Source organism: Phalacrocorax aristotelis, chromosome 3 (genome assembly GCF_949628215.1).
Source record: "Phalacrocorax aristotelis chromosome 3, bGulAri2.1, whole genome shotgun sequence".
Lineage (NCBI taxonomy): Eukaryota > Metazoa > Chordata > Aves > Suliformes > Phalacrocoracidae > Phalacrocorax > Phalacrocorax aristotelis.
The window spans coordinates 29,715,005-29,741,767 of record NC_134278.1 but is presented as its reverse complement, the minus strand read 5'-3'; the positions used below and the strand labels follow the sequence as shown (position 1 = coordinate 29,741,767).

Genomic DNA, 26,763 nt, shown 5'->3' with positions numbered 1-26,763 from the left:
GCTGCTTTTTCTTAGTACTCCAGCAAGACTCAGGAGAGCAAAACATGCTTTATCTGCTACTGATAATCAGATGAAACATTAGTTAGCATTTACCAAGCATACAGTGGCCTAAAACCAACATTGTAAAAAGCAAAGAAGCAATAATATGAAGATTGCAAATAATCATCAAACTAGATTATTTTTAAATTGCTCAATATGAGTTTTTGAATTCCTGGTTATGCATCAGTATAAACAGAACTACAAACTATCTGTAATATGGAAAAGGCTGACTAAGAAAGCTACTTTTACTAACATTGTTCTAACTATAGTTAAAATAGTTATTGTGATATAAATATGACTTATATTTTGTTCAAAACAAATTACGTTATTATAAAAAAATCACAGTTGGACATTCATTGTGTCTTTAAGTTGCAAGTCTTTCTTTTGTTATTTCAGTGAATTATGCAAAAGCTCATATTCATGTAAAGTGATTTTTTAAGAAAACAGTGTGATGTTTACTTGCAATCTCCATATCATCTCCTTTCCCTGCTTTTAATATTAAGGGGAGCCTCTGGAATGCACTGCTGAATACCTACTATTCTCATGATTTCAGGCACTATGGGAATTCACCATATCTCAGCTAAATTGTATAAATCAGGTTTAGAAAGGTATGAGCATTTCCCAATACCTTACTGTTCTGGTTTAACTAAAGTGGTTTTAAACTTGATTCTTAGTTTAAAATTGTATATATTTATGTATAGATCTGGATGACATTTCAAAAGTGCTTAAGGCTACCTTTAAATGTGACCCTAAGTCACTCAGACATTCAGGTATTTCTTGAAAAGTTACTTAGGTTTTGACCCAAGAAGATAGAATATATGGCATTATCTTCAGCTTTGCGGTACATGAATGTACACATGGATCTGGACACATGACTAAGAAATGCTGATGAGTTAAGTTAGACCTGTAAGGCTAACCATCCTGTGAGCCATTCTTCACTAGAAGAGCATTCTTCATTAGAAGAACAAAGACTTTCCAAAGGGACAATCCCCAGAAAGCCCACAGGCTAAGCAGCAGCTGCCTGGAGGTAGTGAGTAGGGAACACCTCTGCTTCACTGTGAAGCTATGGCTCCTCTTTGCACTTGAGATACCAATTTATTAGCAAATTAAAAGAATGTGAGGGCATAGATCCAGGCACTGGCACTCAATCATCTCTACAAATAAATTCTTACAATGGTCCCTGGCAAATATTTGGTCTGTGACAACTATTATTTTTTCAAACAATTCTTCACTGTTTAGGGACTTAACATAACCTAGGGACCATTTCGCATCAGTAGTCTGGATGCTGCTATACTGATCTGGAAAGTAATAAAAATTTGGTAATATAATCATGACTATGCTAGATCACTTGCCTGCAGGACCAAGTAACAAGCCATGGAAGTATTTACCTTACTAGTATACATTAAACTTTTGAATTATTTTCTGAGATTAAGGGCCTGAAGGAGCAGCATTCATCTACTTTAAAATGTGATCGTGTGTAACATGATCTATATGTGCCATGGACTGAAGCATTCACTTAAGAACGGGAGAATCTGGTTCTTTCCCTAAAGGAGCCCTTTTCAGCCTAAGGAAATTCAAGTCCACATTCCCTGCCTGTATTATATTTGTCAGGATTCTCTGGATTCTTACATATTTTATATTAAACAGACTTCTTGGTCTCTGTTCTCCTTTTTTTCTGGGTTTTCTTCTTTGACCGCTTTTATCTGATGCAGATGCATTCCTGTAAGAACATGTGTGCATAAACACAAAATTGCACCTAGTCACGCCTTAGTCACTGACTTCTTGTCTATTCCTTGAGAAATTAATTCAGTTGTTTTACCTATCATTAAATGAAGGAACCTAAAATCACCCACTAATTTGCCTGAACCAAACGTACCAGCATACCTTTAGCTCATGTAGATGGTATGATTGCCCATCCACTGAAGACATTCTGGTGGAACACACTCATTGAGGGTTGACACTGTCCTGTTGTTTGGTTTGTTTTGACTCCTTGTATCTGTTTTAAACTTCATTTATTTCTTCTTTCTACTTTTGAGGTTGCATTTTTGATGTTCAAGTTCGCACCAGCATGAATCAAGAGTTTAAATCACCAGGAACTCCAGAAGGTCACCCCAATTCTGGTCGCAGTGTTGGACAATGTAAAGATTCCCCATGCAGTTTAATAAAATGCAGAAATGGTGGGAAGTGCATAGAAGGTGGCTCTACTGTTTAGTAAGTATAATTTTTTTTGTAGACCACAGCATAGACTGATCTCTAGACTAATAATTATGATAATTTAGTGTCTTGATAACAGAAGTCTCCAGAAGCCTATCCAATTATTAGAAAGAAAACTGCTGACGGGTTCATTCAGTTACACAGACAATTTTAATCTTACCATAATAAAATCAAAACTAAAATATTAAAATTATGTTATAACACTTCCTGGGGAACAATTCCTGGACTGGTTCCCCTCCACTGAACTCACTGGCATCCAGACTTACTACAAAATGCATGAGAAGAACTAGATACTTAGGAAAGACTTTTTTAAAACTGAGCAGCCTAGCTAGCAGAGAACAAGTAGTGAAGAGGCGAGCTTGACTGTCTTGATGTCTGAACATGGCTGATGGGGCAAAAATAGGTGAATTCTGTTTCCTGGAAATTAGTATTTTCATCTAAGAACGCCTTTCTGGAGTAAACCAATGACTGCCCAACATCAGAAAGTTCTGAGCCAGTTTAAATCCTTAGGAGCTCCCTTACCCAGCACCTGTGCATTCTATCTCCTGCTCAGTCTCTCCCTAATACAGTTCTCTGTGCCTTCCAGTTGTGATTTCTGTGGTTACTTTCCTGACTCTCAAATGCACCTTCCCTGGTCACTGCTCATGCCATTCTCAAGTGTTCATTCACTGTTGTCTTTCCAGACCTGCTGGCTGGCCTGCTCATGTAAGACCTTCTTAACACTTCAAACAAAATAAAGTGTGTTAGTAAGGATCTCATATTAAAATTGTTTGAACTACTTCAGTTCATCATATAAGCTGTTCACCTGGCTGATCTACGGGATCAGCTGGCCCAGAAGATGAGTCTATGGTGTTTCATGCCCTAGCAGTAAGTGTAGATGGATCTTAGTGTCCAGACTGTAAGGCACACAAGAAGGAAGTATCTTTGCAGTTCCAGATTGCTGATGTGTGTCAACACCTCCATTTTAATAAATCTTGTTTTCAAACATTTTGTAACTCAGCTGTAAAACCTTTTGCTGAGGAACGCTTTTGATTTTAAAAGTATCTGCTGAGATTAATTATGCTTGCTTCCCCTCATGCGCTTCTGCATGTGTTCATTTATTTACACCTATTTGCATAGTTTTTTTAAAAAGAGAAAAGAGCTGATTTAAAACATCTGAAGACACTGAAAACACTGTGGACAGCAATACAGATAAGAAGAAAAAGACAGACTTTGCACTGTGGAGCCTTTGTGTATGATTCTTCTTCAAAACAACAAAGGCCTGTCCTACTATGTGCTACAAAGAAAAGTTTGCATACCTATCAAGCTAAAAACAATCTACTAACTGTGGGTTGGAGAGAGCATTGTATGGTAGTTGGTTTTGTTGCCCCTGAGACAAATCTTCACCTGTAAGAAAACCTGTACAAAACTAGTGCTTCTAAGATAGTAAGGCTTTACTAAAATTTGGAAAATTCACCCCTGAGATTCAGCACACAGCTCCCTCCCCATTCCCCTTACAAAGGTGTTTATAATCTCTTAAATACAGTAATGAAGGAAATGCTTTGAAAGATGTGATTTGGGATTGCTTTCTGATTGTTGCACTACAGTATGTTCCAACTATTGCACTTTGCAGAATCCTTCCAGAACCATTAAACCCTTGACATTCAGAGTGTTTGACCTTCCTGAGGAACAAGAAGGGAGAATGGCATTCTTTTCACTTGTGAGCATAGTAGAAGAGATACAAATCCAAAACTGAAAGAAAAAAAAAATCAGAAATGTGGGCTGAAGCATCCACTCCCATCTGCCCATCTACACCACCCTGACTCCTTGCTTCAGCAACTTAGCCAGCAGTGCTAAGTCATCTCTGTGTGTGTAAGGTACACAGAGCCACCACCACCAAGACCTAAAGAACATTTGGAAAGCAGGTGGCAGGCTAGAGTGGCAGCCGGTGACATAGCTACATTGGAAGCTTGATATTCTAGTCAGGTTTTTTTCATCATTATAGTATCATAATTTGTATTCTGGATTTGTTTAGGATCTGTTATAAAACGGGGGGGAGGGTTAATTTGTTTGTTTCTGGGTGTTGTTTGTTTGTTTGTTTTAAATTTCTAGTGACCTACTACTGAATTCTACTTCTTTCCTCATACATTTTTCAGGACAGCTAGGTCTTCACAGACTATGTATATGTGCATGCATGTACCAGTAATGGCCACTCTTTTCCTCTCACAAAAAAATGAAATATTGCCAAAGATTTGTGGAGATAGCATGCATATCATTTTTGTCAATGTATAGGAGCTGTCAATACCATCCCATGTTTTCTCAGAGGGAACTTTTTTCTGTTTGAAGAGCAGACTCCTTGAGGGAACTGGATTTGTTCCCTTCATATTTGTTCCCAATATTTTTCCTCCTGAAAGAAGATCTTTCCAGAGGTTTTTGTTATTGTTTTGAGCTATTTGTATGTCTTGCCTTCACCACCCTGCCAGAAAGTGTGCAGTGCCATTAAGCTGTAGATTCACTTGCTATAGGGATAATGCTTTGATTTAAATAGAAGCAGAAATATACAGCGTTAAACTTTACATTCTGGCCAGCAACAGAGCACAACTACCATGCTTTAACAAAATAAAGAGGAAATATTTTAATAATAAAATGAAGAATTTTATATTCAAGGCACAATAATATCTTCCATTATTTTATTTATGGCACAGAGTCATAGATAATAGAAAATTATAAATAACAAGATTGTCTGTGATGTGTTATGGCTATTGCTTGTTGCTGAAGTCAAAGAAAAAGTATGTCATGTGTGCACTTTGAACAGAACATCAGACATAATGCGCAGGATTCCGTTTGCAAAAAAGTAAGCATGTAGTGCCACTTGGCACTACATGCTCCTGGGTAGACCATTTGGGCTTCAGCTGCTGCTGTCCTATCCCCAAGCCTCATGTGGATTTCTCAGTACTCTATAGCTTTCAAATAGCACCATCCACTTAGGTTTAGGAAATTATATCATACCCCTATATGGTAGAAGGATGCCCCATTAAATGCAATGCTGTAGTTTCATTATTAGGTTAGATTCGAATAGAACCAATTTTCAGTGCAAGGAAGGAACCAATCTTTAATGCAAGGACATACTTTTATAGTTCTTAAGGGAAACTGTTTAATTGTTATGGATTAGAGCAATAAAAGTTTCTACTTTCAGATTTGCTATCTAAAAGTTGTCATCCAATTTGGCTTATTTAATAGGACACTTTTGCAGCATTCCATTGTTCTCTTTGTTTAAATATAGTTAATTTTCTTCCAATATTACTTTCTTCAGACTGGTTTTACCTTCTAGCTTGAAGATAGACTGGTTTTTGTTGATGGTCTATTTTTCTACTGCCTGAATTTAAAGCCACTTTTATTTAGAGATCTCCTCCATTGCTTAGCATCTTTCAGTTCCAATAAAATACAAATTTAAGAACAACGTCCAGAAATCTGCAGCAGTTTGGGTAACCTGATGTGGTCAATACAGGCCATTATGAATGTGAGAAGTCCTGCAGTATCTGAGATACCCATGTGATGTTGACATATGTGACAATTCCTTCTGAAATAGTAGTTGGAGGCCAGGTGAGATACCCCAGGGAGTTTCAAATAGCACCAAACATCTGCCTGGTCTCAGCTGGCCTAACTAGTTGTGCAAATTAATTGACCTCTGATCTCCATTGAGTATAAGCCGTCTTACATGTAGGCACCTAAATTTGCAGGGTTGAATCCCTCCTTTACTGCTATAAGAATACTTGTTTGATTTGACACCACATTTGCATAACTATAGGAAGTTGAAGGTTCGTTAGCATTGAACATGACATTTTAAATGATATATTTTTTATGTTTAATGTAAGAATGCTCTTTGTTTAGTTTAGGAAACCACATTGGATGTAAGCAAACCTTTCAGTTCCTTCACAAAGGTTCTTTAGGATCTTTAGTTATTTCCCTGTTTAAGTTTGTTTAAGATTTTGTGTAGTAACATACAGACATACAGACATATTGCTCACATAGTTTATAAAACAAAACTACTTTTCTTTTTTTTTTTTTAATGTTGATTGAATTTTTATATAATAAATTTCAGGGTTTGCTCTATAATCAACAGTGACATAAACTTGTTGTCCTTCCTTATGTAGGACCTGTGTTACTTGTTTCAGAGCTGAGTTTGGCTTTGGTAAGGTACTGTGAACCTGAAAAGCCATTCTGTGAAAATTGCATGTCACTGTTAAGTATTTGACAAGAAACAAACAAGAAAAAGACATTAAATTAAACCATACTTTAACTTCCTAAATACAAAGATTACAGAATTTGAAGTGGTATTTGAAATTAATCTTTTGTTGTGTTTCTCTGAAAGCTGTGAATTTGAGAGTTCTTGCTTCATGAACTGGCTGACTTTGCCACGAATATGCTGTGAAGTGCACCCTGTTAGGAGTCCTCTGCAAACCTAGGGGTTTCAAAATTATCCAATTTCCTCTCAGACACCTTATCAAAGTTGTACATGAAAGCCTTCCTATCCTTCCCCCACCTAAAAATACGCTATAGGAAAAATAACATACATTCTGGCAGTTGTTCTTGAGAAACTCAAAAGCTGCAGTATAGGAGAATCAGTTGAATCCATGCTCTTCAGAAACCCTGAAATTAGGAAAGTACCTTGCAGTGAGATTTAGCTCCTAAGACTTAGTGTCTCTGGTGAGCTAAATATGTAAGATCCCATCACAGTCAATGGAGGTCCAGGCCTTTCCAGTTGTCTGAACATTGACATTCTAATGACACAGATCCTGGGATACCTTTTCTGTTCTTCATAGGGTGTCCAGAAGAGCACAAGTCTTCCGCAGTTGTTCCGTCTTATCTGCCAGTTTCACACAGATCTCTCAGATACACCATGGCATGTCAGATGGCACTAAATGGCTGCATTGAGGCAATTGAATGCAGCACCTCATCATTAGAGTCATACATGTATTGGTTTGTGGGATGGATAGTGCTCCAGTTCCCCTGACTGTTTCAGCTGATTCACTGTTGATTAGCATACGAGCTCAGGCACCTACTGGAGGATCACATTGCCTAAACCTGAGCATTCAGTGGTCTCTGTCAGAATCTTGTCTCCCTGGTCAAAGGTGCCTCGCTCGCATAGCTCCAGGAAGGCAACTGGAGGCCATCTGGGCACCTAACGTGACATAAAATTAGGTGTCTTGATCTTAGAATGAATATTATCTCTGATACCTAAAGAAATACAAGGAATGTCTGGATGATTCTCTTAGTCATATGATTTAGTTTTATGTAGTCCTGCAAGGAGCAGGGAGTTGGACTTGACAATCCTTACGGCTCCATTCCAACTTGAGATATTCTGTGATTCTAAATGGGTCTTTAAATCCGGGAGAATCAAGGCACGGTTGATGTGGCAAGCCATTGGTTCTCCTGGTCTGCAAAAACAACAAGAACATATAGAGAAACCTAGATCAGCATGGCAGGCCACATGATGGAAAAGATTTGAAATGCTGCCTCTTCCCTTATCTCTCTAAAGGTTAGGAAATTTTGGATGTAAACTACTCAACCCCAATCCAACTTTCTTAGGAGTGTTAAGTAGAAGAGGTTACATTCATTCATAGACCTTTACCACTGTATGCCATAGCAAACCTGTTCCACTCTGTGCAAATAATTTTCAACTAATTAGAAAACCTAACTTTTATTAGGTTCTAAAAGACAAGAATGAAAAGAAACTTAGACATATGCAGATACGCAAAGGGAAAGGGGAAGAACCTTTGTGTATGCTGCCCAACACCTTCAGGTACTCCAGACAACCTGCTTCACAGCACAAGAAATGGACATTTCTATTTGCCACTCGGGGAGTTAAATTACTTCCCCTTCTCAGTGGCTTTCATGCATCAAAGCATAACATTTATAGCTGAGGCAGAAAGCATTCTAATGCTGACTTTGATGAATTGAGGTGCTGTTGTTTTTGCAAGGTTCGGTCCTCTTTTTCCCTTCATTCCAAATAGCTGTTTATCACCCTGAAGGGCTTGTTGGCTGTGCTTTGTTTACATGTTGTTGTCTGATCCAAAGGTTTGGTGAAACAGCAGTTTCACAGGCTCCTCGTTATGTTTTGCCCAGAAACAGTGGGCTGATTAATGGAGAAAGTGTATCTCAGTGAGTTTGAAGAAAAATTCAAGATTTTGCACATATACAAAAAGACAGGGGCTAAGAATCAATTGAAATATATGAGGTTTCATTCAGTCTTGAGACAGAAAATTTTCAGGGAAAAATCGATCAGTGCTTTTATTCAGGGGGAGAACTTTTTTATCCTAAAGTGTCACTAAATTCTAAAATACAAATAGGCCTAACATATTTCGTTTTAACTATTTTGAAAATTTTTCATCTTAGCAAGGAGGGCATTTTTTAACATCAATGCCAAATGTATTATGTATTTAACAATTTCTAAGGAACACATACTAGTTTTAAATTTACAGGTTAGTGTGAATTTTCATGTTATATTCTCCTGGCCTGGATGAAAGGAAGGCATAAGGAGAAGTCCAATGATTCAGTCAGTTTAGGCAATTCGCTTATGGCGTAGATTTACAGTCATAGTTGCCACCTCTTTCGTAGTCAAATCCACTATCCTCTTTTCCACCAAGTGCTTCATCAAACCTACCTCTGATGTGCCAATTAGAACAATTTAGCAAATGAATAATGGCTAAGTGAAAGGCAGTTGCTGACTCCTGTTACTAGCTAAAATTTGGAATTCCTAGCAGTTTCCTTATACTGACATCTGGTTTTATTTTTATGGCTGCTCTTCACTGCTTTCCTTTCCCTTTTAATTTCCACTTTGAATCCTCCTAGTTTATGAAGCCAAGGCCTTTTTGAGTTACATGTAGAGCAAAACACAAAAAAACCACTAGATTTTTGGGGGGTTTTGCAGATGCTAATATTGTAATGTTAAGATTCAAAATCAAATGTTTCCTATTAAGTGGGTTTTTTTGTAATAAAATAATAATTTGAAAAAGTTAGATGAGAAACTTTGTTACTACACATTTTTCTTAACTGTTTTGGATCAGATGACTAAACACAGGTATCCAAACTTGAAAATCTTGTTTGAATTGCTACTGACATGTTGATGTCTTTTGGTATTAATGTTGCATTCTTTCCTTTCACTTCCTTACCCACCACAGCTGTGACTGCCCCACTGGATGGAAAGGTGCATTTTGCACAGAAACGGTGTCAGTATGTGAACCAGAGCACAATCCTCCACATCTGTGTAAGCAAGGTGGTACCTGTGTACCGCTGCCTGACGGCTACACATGTCATTGTCCTCTTGGAACAACCGGTACCTATTGCGAAACAGGTATGTCAAGTGGATAGTACACTGTACATACAGTTATGCAATAACGTCCAGGTGGAAAACCACACTGTTTTATAATATGTCGATGAAATGTGACATAGAGTCACAAAGTACAAAATAATTTTTATTTAAGTGGTGCTCCTTTCTATGAGAAAAATCAAGTGTGCTGGTTTTGGTTGGGATAGAGTTAATTCTCTTCACTGTAGCTGGTGAAGTGCGATGGCACATTGATGTTTTAGTTGCTGTTAAGCAGCAGCTCAGTGTCACTAAGTAGCGCCTGTGGTAGTCAGGGACCTTTCCACTTCCCGTGCTCTGCCACGTGGGCAGGAGGCTGGGAGGGCCGGGGCCACAGCCAGGGCAGCTGACCCCGACTGGCCAATGGGGTGTTCGTTCCATACCGTGTGACGCCATGACCAGTACATTAACCGAGGCAGTTGGCATGTGGGGGGGTGGTTGGGGTTTGGGGACTGCCAGCATGGGATTGGTGGGCGGTGAGTGTCTGTGTCATGTGTGATTTGTTTTGATTGTTCATTCCCCCTTCCCCCCCAAGATTTTGCCTCTCTCTTGTTATTCTCCTTTTCATTGCATTACTGTTTTTATTATTGTTTTAATTATTAAACTGTTGTTATCTCAGCCCACGAGCTTTACCCTTCTGATTCTCTCCCCATCCTGCCAGTGGGGGAATGAGCAAGCAGCTGTGTGGGGCTGAGATGCTGGCTAAACCACAATAGTCTCTTTTGGCACCCAACATGGGGCTTGAGGGTTTGAGATAATAACAACTGCTGGTCACAGCACTGTGTTCTTGTTTTTACAGAACATGTTAAAGATTGGTGTTGGTTTGTTTAGTCTGCTGTGTTCTGCTGTGATTAGTGATATTTTGCCTAAAAGATTAGTTATCCAAACACTGGCTTTCAGCTTTATCTGGTATTTGGGTTTTGTGCTGGAACCGTTACTGTACTTTGGATACCACTCCACTGAGAGAATTTGCAATTATACCTCCTCCTCTGAGAGTTTTTACATAGAGCAAATACAGAATGGCATCTTTGCAACTTTCTTCTATGATGTCTCCACCTTTACTGCAACAACCTTTTTGTATCTTGAACATCATTGGGTAGTTAAGATATACTTATTGTTAGTTTTTGGCCATATTTTTTTGGTTTTGGCTAAGGTTAGAAAGCAATTTAAGACTATCATCCCGAGATCTGCTCCAGGGCTTGATAGTTACGAGTGGCAGGGCATGTGGAAGAGTATGGGCAAATACCTAGGGCAGTGGGCACCCCCAGTGTTTTGGAGCTTCACCCCTGAACAAGTGCAGAATCCTGAAAAACTAGTAGAATATTTGGAGAAAGTATGTTGTTACGCTGGGAACTCCAGAGAGACACAGATAACTGCAACGTGCTGGGGTCTGGCCCAGGTGTACCGAGCCCTGCTCAACAGTATTGAGTGCTCCCAAAGGGAAGAGAAGGTCTCTGGATTGAAAGGCAAAGTGACAGGCACTGCGGCCACTCAAACCCCCAGGACAAGCACTGTGGCTACTCAAACCCCCATAACAGGCACTGCAGCTGACTCAGAGAATCAACCCGTACCAGTATCAGTCGCCCCCATACACAAGGCGAAATATTGGAAGCAGACGTCAACTCATTTAGAATGGGATGATGAAAAAGCAGGGCCATCATGAGGAGAGGAGGAAGAAGTCATAAATGAAATAGAGACCACACAATCTCTGTCCTTGAGTGAGTTGTGAGATATGCGAAAAGATTTTAGCCATCATCTAGGGGAGCAAATTGCCACCTGGCTGCTCTGATGCTGGGATAATGGGGCCAGTAGCCTGCAGTTAGAGGGAAAAGAAGCCAAACAACTGGGATCCCTTTCTGGGGAAGGGGTCTTTGTCAAAGCAATTGGAAACAGGACACAAGCCCTCAGCCTCTGGAGGCGACTCCTGTCTGGAGTAATGGAAAGGTGTCCCTTCAAAGATGTTACATATCACCCAGGAAAATGGACAACGATGGAGAAAGGTATCCAGTATCTAAGGGAATTAGCTGTGCTTGAGGTGCTTTATGGTGACCTGGCCAATCAGCAGTCATCCAGAGATCCAGATGAAGCCCAGTGCACCCAACCCATGTGGCAGAAGTTTGTATGGAGTGCACCATCGTCGCATGAGACTCATTGGCAGTAATGGCCCAGAGAGATGACAAGGCACCAACAGCGGCAGAGGTGATTGATAGACTCTGGGTTTATGAAGCAAATATCTCTTCCTCACTAGTCTCTGCTGTGGAGGAACTGTCCCAAGAGGTCCAGCAACTCAAAGAAGATCTGTCCTGCTCCCCACCTTTACAGAGTCATGTCTCAGCTGTCAGGAATAAGCATCCTTTGGCTCAAAGGAGAGGATACACAGCACGGGGCACCCTATGGTTCTACCTGCGTGACCACGGGGAGGACATGGTGAGGTGGGATGGCAAGCCTACCCCAACCCTAGAGGCACAGGTGTGTGAGCTGCAAGGAAGAAGAGTCACCCAGGGAGGTTCTTCCAGGAAAGCTGCTGCTCTAGTTTCCAGTGAGCAAGTGGCTGTGTTGGGCTGAGCTGCTGGCTAATCCACAACATCAAGTCATTTAAAGCTATGAATTGTTACGTACTGTTTTCCGACTGTTTATTTTTAACCCCATTTGTTCCTTCATTTTTTTCAAATCATTCAACCAAATTCACAGGCAGCGTTGCATTGTCGAATACCGAGGGGACAGGGAGTATTGCAGAGCTGCATAGTGCTTAGATCAATTCCCAAGCTTACCATAATAAAGTGTGTTGAGAAATACACTTAAGAGCTCAGCAGTACACTTCTGCGTACACTTCAGAAGTAGGAAGCATCTGGGACCTTATCCAATTTCTACTGACACTAATGGAGAGGTTCCTGTTGACTTCACCAGCTGGTGGGTAGGGATGCACTGAGAATGATGATAAAAGATGCAAACATCGCTGTTCATTCTCCTTGTCTTTCTTCCATCATGTCACCCTCAAAATATGTCTCAGTTTGCTGGTTTTGCATTTCTTGCCCTCATGCACGGGAATCCTTTATGTGTCTGTTTTCTTTTCTGAGAGATTGCACAAATGAATATTTAGCAATGTGGATACACAGGTGCTACAAGCTCAAGGACTTTTCCTGTAAGTGTCTGAAGCACCTCTGTGTGCAAGGGGTGTAGTGCAGTCTGCACTCCCTATTCCACAGCTCTTAGATTAAAGTTAATATTGTACAAGCTTCTGTTTTTCCTTCGAGAAGCTCTCTTTACATCTTTTGGAGAACTCCCGTTACTGTTAAATAGCTTTTCAAACTGCCTGCCAAGGTCCAGCCTCCCTTGTTGTGCCTACAGAGTGAGCTTCAAGCACAAAACTGACAAGCTGAACTGCATTTGACCTGCTTTGCAGTCGTCACCCTATAGATGGATACAGTTTTAAAATCCCATTAGAGAAAGCACTTGCAATTGGTAGGCTCAGATCAAAGAGAATATAGCTTCTGGGAAGTCATTGTGAAATTCTTTATTCCATGTAAGAATGTGCTTGCTCTATTGCCTCTGCTGCAACAGCTTGTCAGGGCTCTTTATATGAACTTTTCAACTTTGAATTCTCATTTCAAGTGAGGTTTCCAAAAGTAATGCCATCTGGATTCAGGACACTGATCAACAGGACATGTGCTTTACATAAAGCAGGTAATTAATCAGGTAAACACTCCTGTGTTTTAGTTTCAGAATAGATTTGGATCTTCTTGTGGTGGCCACTATTACCGTACAAATAGCTTATATCTGAGCAACAGAAAATTGTATTTCTTGTAGACTGTCATCCTTTTAGTAATTCCTCCACCTGGTAAACACATTAGAGGGTTCCTCTCTGTTTTATTTAAAAGCTTTCTTTTTATGAATAGGGACTATGGGTCCTGACCAAATGCTTTGCCCTGTATTTCACCTTACTCTGGCAGAATAATGAATTATCATGAGATTTTTCAAAGCGCAGTTTGCACTTTTAGTGGATGGCAAATTGCTAAAAAACAGCTGCTTATCAAGATGGAATATCTCATCTCTGGATTGATGGTGGTTATTGGAGCCAAAAGAAAAAGAGACAGAGAGCAATGAACAGCCCAAGGGACAAGGAGAGAACAAAGGGAAATTAAATGATGGAGACTAATGAACGTGCAAGCAAGAAGGAAAAAAATGTGAGAAAAAGACAGAAGAGATTTATGAGGCAAAAAGCAAAGGAGAATAACAAAGAATAAGAACAAATAGGGCTTTACCAAATAATAGCAACTGGTAAATACAGTACAACAGTACGGATTGCATGAGAACAAGTCAGGTGAAGTGAGTAAATGGGGCAGCAGGGGTAGAACCACAATAATAAGGAAGAGTACTCTGACCACAAATGTTATGGGTACTTAAACATAAACTGACAATAATCACACACTAACTTGCCTAGCAAACACTAAAAATGTTTGTGGTTCTTTATGAACTATGTACATGAGAGATGAAAGCATATGTGCAGATGAGTATATAACTGTACTTAAGTGTAACGTGATGTGTCCTCCTTAGAGCGGTGACTCAAACCACCAAGGATGCAATGACTGTCAGCACAGATATATGGTACATTATAGTTAAGCTTTAGAAGTTGGAGCTACACTAACAGATGTTCAGTAGTTGGAAAACTAAGTTAGAAAAAGAGTAAACCCAGGGAGAGCAAGATCAGTTAAAGAACATAGTTCTAACAGCTCATATGGCCTGAAAGCCACAGTGCATACTTGGTTCACTCTCACAATGCTCATTGCCGAAGTATAAATACTGAGCAATACTCTCAGGAGGTTGCAGTAGGATTTTAGAGAAAATCAAAATAAAACAACCCACTTGATGAACAGAGGGTAGCAGTTTCAGTTATCCTGCATTTCCTATAGACTGTACATGATCAATTAATACTCAGCAAGTAGTACACAGACATTTTTTTGGTCTGACACTCTGCGAGCAAATATTTCATTGCATATTTCAACCTGCCAAAGCAAGTGCCAGGGCTTGTTTTTCTAGGAGAAAGATCAAGAGGTTTAGCAGGTTAGCATTGTACTTGTGGCTGAAGTGCCATAGGAAGACGCCTATGAAATTTAAGACCTACTTTGGAAAGGCAAGCATCCATAAGGAGCACTAGGAAGAGAGGAGAGGGTTGGAAATTAGATCTGAATGGGTAGAAGGAGCAAAGCCTTGCCAGGCAAGGCAGAGCAATACATTAATTCCAGAATAAGTTAAAGCTCCACTTCTTGGGTGTACTGTGTTGTCCGAACCCATTAACCCTTATAAGACAGGATGCTTCAAGTGTGTTAGGTTTCTAAAGGTCACAGAGATGTAAATGAACAAATAATGAGTCATTTATACTGCCAGAAATAAGAGTGGTTGTATTGAAGTGGGAAGGAAATGGAAAATTTATGCAAGAGTCTCTTTTACTTAGCATTAACATTGCCATCCAGACTCAGGCCACTTCTAAGACTGTTCATGACACACAAAGCAACAAATTATTCTGTTTTACTGTTTGAAAAGGTCACAAATGCAACAGTAGCACAGGAAAACCAGCCCAAATCCTGAAGTGCGTAAATGGCAACCAAACATTGCCAAGATCTGGCACAGTGTTAATTCTTAGCACTCCCATAACAACGATTAGGATTATGGGGGAAGTAGTTTATCTAGGGTTTTTTTAAAAGTAGTTACATTTTCCAGGACAGCAAAATATGATGTTAACAAAATTTGTTGTTCATTTGATGTAAAGTTCGCAACTGAAGTACCAAACATCTCTAAAGTGTCTTCTGATTAAGAAGTGAAGCTTCAGCCCAGAGCAGCATGTAATTCAGTCTAGTTATTTCATTAACACACAATGTTCAAAACCAACAACATTGTCTGGGAGACTCTTCTGCACAGCTTTGAACACCAAATTCCAGCTTATTCCATTTGGCCCAATTAGTTCTTCTGTAATTAGGGTTTCTGAAGAGGGAGAAATCCCTAAGGATCTGTTTTTTTGAAACCCTCCTGCAAGCATACAGTACGTCTATTGGCTTCAGTGTGACTACTGCTGTAAGAAAAAGTGGCCAAGGTCAAGTGTCAAGGGTGATTCTTCCCATGGAAGAAGTAACATTTTAAAACCCTCTTGCTGCAGATAGTTTGATTTATAGGACATTATTATTATGAGAACAATGTCCCTGTGTGAGCAGGGACTGTCTCTAGCAGTGGCCAATAATGAAGGTTTAGAGAAAAGTTTAACGCAGCAACTACATATGACATGTCCCTGAAGTAGTCTTCTAGCATCTAAACATTTTAGCATATCTTTTGTTCTTTTCCTGTCATTTGTTTTAATGGATTAAATCAAGTCTCTCATCTTGATATAAAGAGTATCATGTAAGGCAGTGGAAAACTTGAGCACAAACAAATTTGAAGTCAATGAAGTTCCTCTGACATTCTGTTAAGCATTGAGATATATTTCCACATAGGCTAGAATTCCTCTAGCTAATAAGGAGATGAAATTTATGTACTAGATAATTTACTTGATTTCGCAGAGGAACGAAGAAGACCTACAATTTCAGACTAGTTAATAGTGAGATTTCACAGACCTGATAGTATTCTCATTGAAGGGGACAGCACTGTAATATTTGAAAGATTCTATAGATGGCAGTATTGGAGAAGAATTGCCAGTATTGTATAACAATATTTTTATAAATTTTAAATTATTCAGCAGTTTTCTTCTTTAGCAGGATTAGTTTGTGCCACATACTTTCATAAAATCTATTAAAATAATTTTTCTTGACTTCAAGGCATCATAATAGAATGCTACTGCCCTTTTCACAATGAAATAAGTTAATAGATTTCTTCAACTATATATTAGTCTCTGAACTCCATAACTACAAACACTGCCTGTCAGCATACAGCTCTTGAAGAAAGGAAAGCAAACGTAAAGAGCTTTTCATTGTTCTATCCTCAGTTTAATAAGACACTTGTCAAGCAATATAGCAGTTTCCTTGATGAACAAATGGCAAACAACTTCCTTTGGTCATGTTTATCAGCTCGTCAATGTTCTAGATATTATTCTGATGTGAAAATCCATTTTTCTGATACAAAAATACAGCAAAATTTTGAAAATACCTGATAACCTGACAGAAAAGGAAAAAAGTAGCAACAATTCTATAACTATTTAATCCATCTTCATAGCCATGATGGATGAATTAAAAAACGGAAGAAACTGATGTCTGGAATAATTTTTACTGAAAAGATATTTTTCTTTCTACATGGTCTAGAATGTTACTTGACATACTTTGCTGAAGCTAATTCACAGTGTGGTGTAGCTCAAGACTTACATGACCAGATACCTTACATACCAACACTCAAGCACACATACATGTGTGCACATATCTGACAGCAGGTTACACTTGCTGGCTTAATGCACAAACTATTTCATAGTTATTATTTGGAAACTTTTGCTTCTATGTTTAACCATTTAAAGGACAACTGCAGGCACTTATTAGGTTGTTGTTTTGAGTCACAGAGACTATTGCGTTCTCTTAGTCATTTAAGCAGCACTGATCCCATCAAGCTTTCTGTTTCCACTATTATTTTTTGAAATCTTGTGGCAACATGAGAAAAATCTTAAAAAAGTAGCTACAGCACTCATGTCCTCTAAGGATAAAAAGTGCTGTTGAAGTTTTAGCTAAAAAGCAATCTGAACCTTCAGATTTATTAGTAACAGTCCAGTAAACTTAATATTCATGATAGGCACAAGAAAACATGCATTTGTAAAATTTCTCTGTATAATTTAAAATGTCAAATAGAATAAAGTGAGTTGCCTACTTAAATATATGCCATGGATTAATCATATATAAACTCAAGTGGAAGTCATGCATGACAAAATGAAGGAATTGATATGCAGCACAACAGTAATACCCTCCATACCAAGTCAGACATGAGTGATGTGATGTCCTAATAAAAATTCAGTTATGCACTTATCATTCCCACCAGTTACCCAACTGAATAAGAACACGATTCAGCCAGCTTACTAACACTTAGTAGCATGGCTCTAGAATTATTTTTCAGACTTCCTCTATGAGCATGGATGATTTGCTGAAAATATGCTAGTCACCTTACTTTGTGAAGATGTTTGGAGTTAGAAACTGTGTCAAGGGTAGGAACTGCTTTTAAAGGCAAGGCACCTAGATTTAAGTATCTACATGTAGAAAGTTCAATACATAAGTTACCATTATGATTAATGAATGTCTAGTCAATAAAGTCAGTGAAGCACTTTAGCTGATAGTTTTTCTAAAGGTAGATGTTTAATGCTGTTTGAGATGCCCTGGCATTCCAACTTGTATCCAAAAACATCCAGACAGGGTTCATAGATATGGCACAGAACCTGTAGGGCACCTATGTCTTTCTGGAATGGCTCGTGAAAGTAAGGCAATAGAGGCTGTGAAAAAATAACAGTAGGTACCTATATTTAAGAAACCAAATGCAGCCTTGGAGGAGGCTACTTCAGGAAAAGGTGAATCTCTTTCTAGTTCTGTTGACTGTGTTATATAGCGATGCTATTCAGTTGCCTGAAAATAGGACCTGATGACATGCTGCCATACACCCCTCACAGCTTCAGCTGCCAATTGCAGCAGGTCCTGCATTTGCTGTTGCAGCAGCCAGGCCCATGTGGATGGCCTGGATATGCTAAAGCATCTCAGTGGAAATTGACAAACACGTTTAAGCAACTGAATCCTGTCTTATGTCATAGTTGACCATAATGGGTATTTTCATGCCTATAAATAATATGTGTAGACAGCTAAACGTAAGTGTCTTAATGCCAAAATTAGTCCCTCCAATTTTATAGTAATCTATTTCCCTGACTTAATTACTCTCATAAACACTATGCAGAATACCAGCTTTCTTATAGTCCACAAAGCACACTTTCACTGTTATCAGACCAAACCTAGTCCAAGAAATGAGTAAGTGTAGAACTCAATTCGAAACTAGATTGCCAAAGTTTTAGATACTTAATTCTTTACTGATTGCTTTATCAGGCTTTACTGAGACACTCACAGTCCCACTTAACGCTCTAGTCTTTAGACAATTGAAGGCTTCCAGTGCAGAAATGGTCCCAGTGAGGGAAACTCAGGCATGATGTTTCTTCTTGCACGTTTCATCCTGAAAGCATCTTCAGAGCATTTCAGTACCTAGAATAAGTTTACTACGAAAACCAGGCAAGAATTAAATATTTGTAGATTTGGTTTGTATCACATTTTCCTAATTGCCTAGTGATTAAGCATTCAATTTTTGTTTACTGAAATATTAATTGGACAGAAGAAATAGAAATTATCTATATCCTGGCTATAATATCCACATCTTGAGGTGCAGGAGGATCAGGTTCAGATTTCTGGTCCAATTGATTTCCTAGCGCTGAGGTTTCAAAGCTGCTTCCAGTACCATTTGCTGGCCCACATAACTTGTTCTTAGGCACTCATCTCTTACTATGTGTTGTATCGAAAGACCGAGGTGTACCATTTTAGCTTTGGCTAGTAATAGCTATTTTAGGCTTTAGAAATCCAGAAATCTCTTTAGGGATTTAGCCATATGCTCCTAGATGTTACTTCTTAGCTAGTGAGGTCTCTAATTAGCTAACAGTAGAGATTACAACTCTGCTGCAACCAAACCAAACAGAACTGTAGACCTCAGAAAATTGTGATCTTTTGTTCCAGTATTGCTCAGAATAATGATTGCTTCAGTCTCTCCTCTTCAGGGACAGCAAGAATTACTCATGGCTGCAGGTCTGGCAAAATTACAGCTTTCATGAGTACATTGTTCTAACTGTTGCATTCAAGTTGTGTTAATAATAGATACTTTTGTTAACATGCTCTACTTGTTACTGCCCTAAAAATGGAAGTTGAACTACACTTTTTTTTTTCTGTACGTGGATTAGTTTATGAGTTATGAAAAGTTAGCTCTTCAAAGGTTAAATAAAAAGTGATAATGCAACAGAAAAAATACATTTCCATTTTTTTTCCAAATATTTGCCCAGGAAAAAGAAAAAAATGCCCATATATTGTCAGTAATCTTTGAGCTAGAACCTTAAGCAACTTGCATCTTCAGATGAAGATTTACATACAACCATATTTGTCATTGTTTTCCAAAATGAAAAAAGTAACTGGTGGAGCTGCTCTCTCTCTGTATGAAGGAATGAAACCACTGAAAATCTCTGACTGTGCGGTATAAAGCTTTCAGGCAGGTGTTGGTTGCTAATGAACTGTTAGCGTTGCACTGTAAGTGCCAGGGCCCTGACTTGCTGACGGTTTGTGTGCTTGGTGTCAGAGCCAGCCCAGAGATGGGGCTGGTGTCTGGTCTCGAAAACAGCTCTGCTAGGAAGCCCCAGCAAGAGCTTCCTCCTGTGTTGCTCAAGAGCAGCTTTTAAATAGAGGCTCCTGCCCTTGATCCCTTGCTGAACTACACTGCAGCAACATCACATCCATGCTTTGCCTGGCCGTGTTGATCTGGACCTGGACTCTGACCCACAGACTGACTTGCAGGCTTGACCTTAACACCTGCCTCATCACTGTGGAACTGCCTGGTGATCTGGCCTCTGGAGCTGACATGGCTGTTCCCCCTGGGCCTGTCCTGCTTGCCTCACTCTGGGCAGGACCCTGGCTGGAGAGGCCTCTGCCTTGCCAACCATGTTATATCACTCCCAGCCCCTGGCTCCAAGCCCTCACCGCTCCCTGACCGTAAGCCTGGCTTCTAACAGCACCAAAATGAAACAAATACTGAGACAAAATTATGGCTTATGATCAGGACAGTGAGTTTGTAGATGGTACATAGCAAATACTGAAAAGTGACAGAGTTCTATGAAAAAATCTTGTTTGATATATTTAGTTGCAAAAAGAATTTGAGAGAAGAAAAGCAAACTGATATAGCTAATTAGTATCACTGATTGACCCATCCGTCCAAACCATGATGTTCTGCCTTCCTCCAGTCATCAGGACCATCTGGTGATTGCCACGACCTTTCAAAGCTTATTGATAGCAAGCAGCCTCATGATGATATTGGCAGTCTCCCTCAGTGCTCAGGGCTGCATCCTGGCCAGTGCCCTGCCCATGTGTATGTCTGATCAGCTGATGTGCTCCCAAATTCTTTCTCTGCCATAGATAATGTTTCATTTCCCCAAGCTCAGCTGCCAGGGTCAGGGACTTGGGAGGCTTAATCAGGCTTTCCCAAGTGAAAAATGAGCCAGGCAAGGTTTTGAGTATTTTGGCTTTTCCACGTCCTTTGTCACTAGGTCCCCATGCCTTTGATGAGTGGCCTCACGTTTTCCTCAGCCTTCTTGTTAGAAGCCCTTCTTGTTTCCCTTCACATCCCTTGCCAGTTTCAACTCCTGCTAAGTTTTGACTCCTAACTCCATCCCTGTTCAACCCAGGCGCTGGCTCTGTATTCCTGCTGGATAGCCTATCCTTGCTTCCACAGCCCCCGTGCTTCTGTCTTGAAGTTTGAGCTCAGTTTTCTCATGTTGACTGTGACTTTTCCACTGCAATTTTCCTTGACATGCTGAATAGCAAAATGGGCTTGCTGAAAGTTTTGAGGCAACAAGCTGCTTGAAGAAACTATCAAAATGTAGACTGGGATGTGTACAAGCACTTCTGCTTCAATAGTGGGAATTAAGCCGCAAGAACAACCTAGAAAGATTGGTTCATAACAACAGCTGAATAGGATGTGTGAGCATTACAGGGCTGATCAAATGAGGATAGCAGGAGGAACTTGAAAGGTATTAATGCATAGTAGAGGGAAAGAAAAGCGCACTTCAGCAATAGTACTTGCAGGAACTTTGTGTTCTCATAGCTCTAACTGGTCTAAAGAGATTTAGAGTTTCTCTTGGTATCATTTGGAAGGGTATAGCTTCATCAGATACTAGTACTCAGCTTAGAAAAGTGAGTCATTAATCAGATACAGAATAGAAATGTTTGCTTAAATGCCTGTTGTGCTTACAATGCACCTCACAGTGCTGAGCACCCTAGTGAGTAATGTAGCAGTCACACCGCACAAGTCCTACAAATTTAGCTTTTAGGACTGGCAAAGACACCCATTCACCTCATTTGTTTTAGCAAAAAGTTTCTCTGGAGTAAGCACATGTAATACAGGAACAGCCTTGTGCAAGTTTAACCAAGCTTCTTATTTTCTTATCTTGGGGGGAAAAGCAAGGTTGTTGCCAAGAAAACAACAGTAAAGTGCCTCAGCATTTGACATCACATGTTAGTTTTGCATATGCCTACCATAAAAGCAAATTGAAAACCTTAAATTGTCTTATTCTTCACCCTAAAATTTTGTCTATCTATAGATGCAATTTCATAAAACTGAAATTATATACTGATCATCTCTGTGCACTGCAGTAGAGTTAAGGCATTCTATTCTGAGATATGGGTGCACATTTCCAGGTACCTGTCAAGTCAGATACTGCCCATGCATATAATCTGTACTTAAAGGATCCACAGATAATTTACAAGAAAATTAGAAGTCATTCTAGTATTTCCTGTAGTTAGTCCTGCTGCATTGTGGCAAAACATGTTGTTTTCTGACATCTGTTCGGATATATTATTGGGAATAAAACCACTTTCTTCGCAAAATGGGAATAAAATATTTGCATCTTGAAAGTTCCAGAATGAAGTGTATTAAATGGAGTATTTTATATCTATAAATCAGTATAATACCTCCTTTCTAAAGCATTCTGACATCTGCTGCTGAAGTTGTAGCTGTTATTTTTAAATACAGTTTTTTTATGTAAAGCCATGGATTTATTTCATTCTCTGAGTGATACTATAAAAAAAACCACCTTTTTTCATCCTTGCTCTCTCACTCTGCTCCAGGCTTTTTTCCTTGGAAAGCGATCTTCCTTTCATATACCTTCCAGTGATAATCAATGCAGCATTTCAGTCCTGCTGCAGCTGAACATTGTGCTTTCACACTAGTCATTGGCCATGCTTCCTTCATAAGCAGTGGAGAATTAACTACATTGACAAAGTGAAAATGAATCTGACATGAAGACTTTCAGATGTTTCATTGTAGACGTAACCTGGTCTGACCTTTTAAGCAGCAGCATATTTTAATATAAGATTGGCCGCTGTGGCACAGTTCCTCCATATGCAAGTCTCGCTGTGCAAGAATTTGCTGAGAGAAGCCTGACTTCCAAATGATGCATAAAGTAAAAATGTATATGTACAAAATGAGTTATTATTTTTGGTTGATTTTTAAATATGACGACATCAGTATAGAGACTACATCTTTACCCCTTAATGGAGAACATTGTCTCTTACCTACTGAAAAAAATAAAAGCACCTAAAAATCCATACTAAAACTATGAAGTATTATTATGTCTTTTGTACCTGATAATGTTCATAAGTTTTAGTGATATAAATGACATCATCTAGTCTGTTTAGCAAGTTTTATTACTATTTATTCTCCGGGATAATTCGTACTCTTAAAACTATTTTTATTTATGTCAGCTTTTAAGTATAGATGCTAGGAACTTCACATTTCTGGCATATATTACTACAGACATCGTCTAGCCTGGATATCATAACAGCTATTATGATGCTTAGTATGGGAGTGATTTGTTAATGTAATGTGTTTGCATAAGAATATATACATAGGTTGAATTACAGCTCATCAAAAACCTGATTCTGATCATTCAAGCATTTAATAAATCCATTATAATTGATATTCCAGAGATTAAAACTTAGTTTTAGATTTACTGAGAATTTCTGAGGTTAAATCCATACACCTTCCTCAGAAGTATTAACTGTAATCTCATGGAAGAAATGAACAAAAAGGCCAGCTGCATGGTTACTACCTATTCAAGTGGCATCTTCACATCATTACGTTGACTTGAAGTCGTTATGCAGGTGAGAGATCTGGATGCTGTGTAATGGTGCATCTGTCTGCTGGACACAGTCCACCAGGAACACCTTGAATCCTATTCTGAGTGAGGTGGTGTGACAAATAGACAAATTACAAAGTCTTGCAGCATGCTGAGTGTATACCAATCTAATAACTAAGGCCCATCTGCAGTAGGCAATACAAAGTACAAGTGGGTGACAAGTGGCTTCACGAGCAGACTTTGTGCAGAAAACTTGAGTGTGGAAGGCTACCAGAAGGTTGCCTAGGAATGCACTACAAGGAGATCTTGAAGGTATATTGGATGGAAAGCACGTTACTATAAAACTATGAAATAGGGAGCACCGAAATGAAGAAAGATGTTGGCCTCTTAGAACAGAAACAGCATAGCTTCCACAGGAAGTCTGAGAAGTGAGGGGGGCAGCATTTACAGGTCAGGCATTTAGTACTGCTGTTAACTAAGTAGTAAAAAGGGCTGATCACACATGGGTCTTAATGTACCCTGCACATCTAAATAGCTTGACTTATTTCAGTGAACCCACAAATGCAGCAAATTAACAACTACATGATAATGAATTAGCTAATAACTAACATTATATCTCAAAGGTGTAATGCTGTTTTAGTGGGAAGGATTGGAAACCGCTTCAACATAAACAGCATAGATAAGTATAATCATTAATCAGTTGGCTGAAGGAAGTTTAACTAGTCCAATTTCTTAGGGGTATATGAACAATCAGCACTGAGAGAAGTAGTAGGTCAGAATGATGGAGCGGTGTGTAGCTCCAAAGTGTACGTTGTATGTCCACTGTAATTCTGTGAAAGTGCTCCATTTCAGTGTAAGGTAAGACAATTTGAATTGGTGGTGGGTGTTGGTCTCTTCTCCCAAGTTACTAGTGATAATACAAGAGGAAATGGCCTCAAGTTGTGCCACAGGATGTTTAGATTGGATGTTAGGAAGAATTTCTTTATTGAAGGAGTGGTCAGGCATTGGAACAGGCTGCCCAGAGAGGTGGTGGAATCGCCGTCCCTGGAGGTGTTAAAAAACCTCTAGAGGTAGCATTTCAGGACATGGTTTAGGAGACATGGTGGTGTTGGGTTGATGGTTAGGACTTGATGATCCTAGAGGTCTTTTCCAACCTTAATGATTCTATTATGATTCTTTGAATTATCAAGCATCTCAGTATGATTATCCTAAAAACAAATTTCAGCAGCAATTAATGAACACATTCCAGTTAAAATGTATATTCTTATGACACATAAAGCAGTTAATTAAAAATCCTCGACTAAGGTTTTCAGCCGTATGGTGAAGAAATAAATGTTTATTCCAGCTCCTGCAAAAGTATTTTGTATTTGAATTTTTAAACAATGCAAAATTTACACTTATATTGATTTGAAAATGAACACTGATAAGATTACACTTTTTTTGCATTACAACTACGGGCTTCATTGTTAATGACAATAAGGCACACAGACAACAAAATGGCATTGATCTTCTATTATCTAAGTTTTATTCTGTATCTAGGTTATTTTTAGCCTTTGGAAAGGGAAGAATTGGAAGTATTATATACAGCATTTGTGAACTGTACAAAACTGTAGACAACTGGTGCCATAATAATGCAGTCTTCTCAAAATATCTTTCAGAAGATATTTCTTCTTGTATTTTTTCAGATATTTCCATTAGTGATCCATCTTTCAGAAGTAATGAATCATCATGGATGTCATTTGCACCCTTTTACATCCGGCGTAAGACCCATATCAAACTACAGTTTCAGCCTCTGTCTCCGGATGGTATCCTGTTTTACACTGCACAGCACTTGGGTACTCAGTCAGGTAAGAGTATTCCAGCTTGCTGGTAACATACACCCAGGTAGTTTTTTGAAAAAGAAAGGCAGTACTTTGAAGCGATTCATGCAGTCAGTCTCTGTAACTCATTGCCCATGGCGACTGGGTTTTGGACTGTGAATAATCAAGTTCGTAAGAAAAAAGATGCATAACAAAATTTTGGATTAGTCCAAAGCCAGCAAGTATTTAATTAAGTGGTTCAGGAAATAATTTTCCTCTGAAAAGTAACTGTAGCCAGTTTTTCAACAGACGTTTACTGACATTGCTCCCACCATTTCAGTGCAGCTACACTAGGATTCACAGTCTGGGGGTTTGGCCCAGTGTTTTAGAATGACCAAAAATTAACACTATTAACATACTTCACCTTTATATTGCATCTATGTAGTGTCTTGCACATTTCTAAACAGAGCATTACATATCATTCATAATATGTTCTTAGAGCAAATTTTCCACTTGTATTAAATAGTGTGTTATGCAAAAGTGGGCTTTTGTATGACAAAAAAAGCACTTAACTATTTATCATATATTTTTACATTCCTTTGTTCAAAGCCTAAAGCTCTGAGACATTTCAATAAACATGCTCAGCCACGCATGCATATAAACACACATACACCCAATTTGCCACCTTCTTATTCTGTACACAGATGTTTTAACAGGCTGCTATTCAGTAAGACTGGTAATACATCATACGCTGCTGGCACCTCCTGTTTGCCTTGCTCTAATTATAACCACACACAGAGAAGCAGCTTCGAAGAAAAATATATGGAACATCTGTAATACAAATACATTTATTTGCAAAGACCTCTGTCTTCTACAATGGATCTTTTGTAATTCTCTCACTTACAGGCCAAATTCTGAGATTCTCAGGGAATAGTTCTCTCCTGTATAAAGTAAAGCATTACATGGGCCATGAAAAATAGAATAGAAAAAAGGATCTCTCTTAAAAGAATAGTCAGAGGTCATGGAAGCAGCTAGCATATAAAGAAATTAAATATCTCTCTGGAAGCATCAAAGAGAGTGCTAAGTCTGTTTAACTTGGTCCAAGAGTGGTTTAGCATGAGCATGCCCTCATTCTATTGCCATTCATGAATGTTTAGTTTGCACAGGAAGGAACATTTTCTTTAAATCACTTTCTAGAAGCATATCAATTTCATTTCGAAACAAAACCCATCTTCTATAGAGTAATTTAATTTCTTTACGAATTTCCAACTCCCATTTTCACTGTCCTGAAGTTTTGAAAGATTTAGGAAAAGCTAATCGTCCGGCTCTTTATATTTGCCTTCATATAATCCTGTCAAATCCAGACAGAATTAGACTGATGAAAGACTCAGAAGTATTCTTAGCAGCCAGCAGATGTGAAAGAGCTTTCTGTTGGGGATTAGTTTAGAAAGCACTTTATATAAAGCCTTTTCTTCTACACAGTTATG

At 38.9% G+C, this 26,763-nt stretch overlaps 1 protein-coding gene across 1 annotated transcript in view; it reads left to right on the top strand.

The window, feature by feature from the left end:
* The window catches only part of EYS (eyes shut homolog), a 944,860-nt gene that overhangs the window by 906,211 nt on the left and 11,886 nt on the right, over window positions 1-26,763 (top strand). The window contains exons 45-47 of the mRNA XM_075087034.1: window positions 2,076-2,250; window positions 9,414-9,586; window positions 25,163-25,324. Coding sequence (XP_074943135.1) covers window positions 2,076-2,250; window positions 9,414-9,586; window positions 25,163-25,324 — 510 coding nt within the window. The remainder of the gene's footprint in view (window positions 1-2,075; window positions 2,251-9,413; window positions 9,587-25,162; window positions 25,325-26,763) is intronic.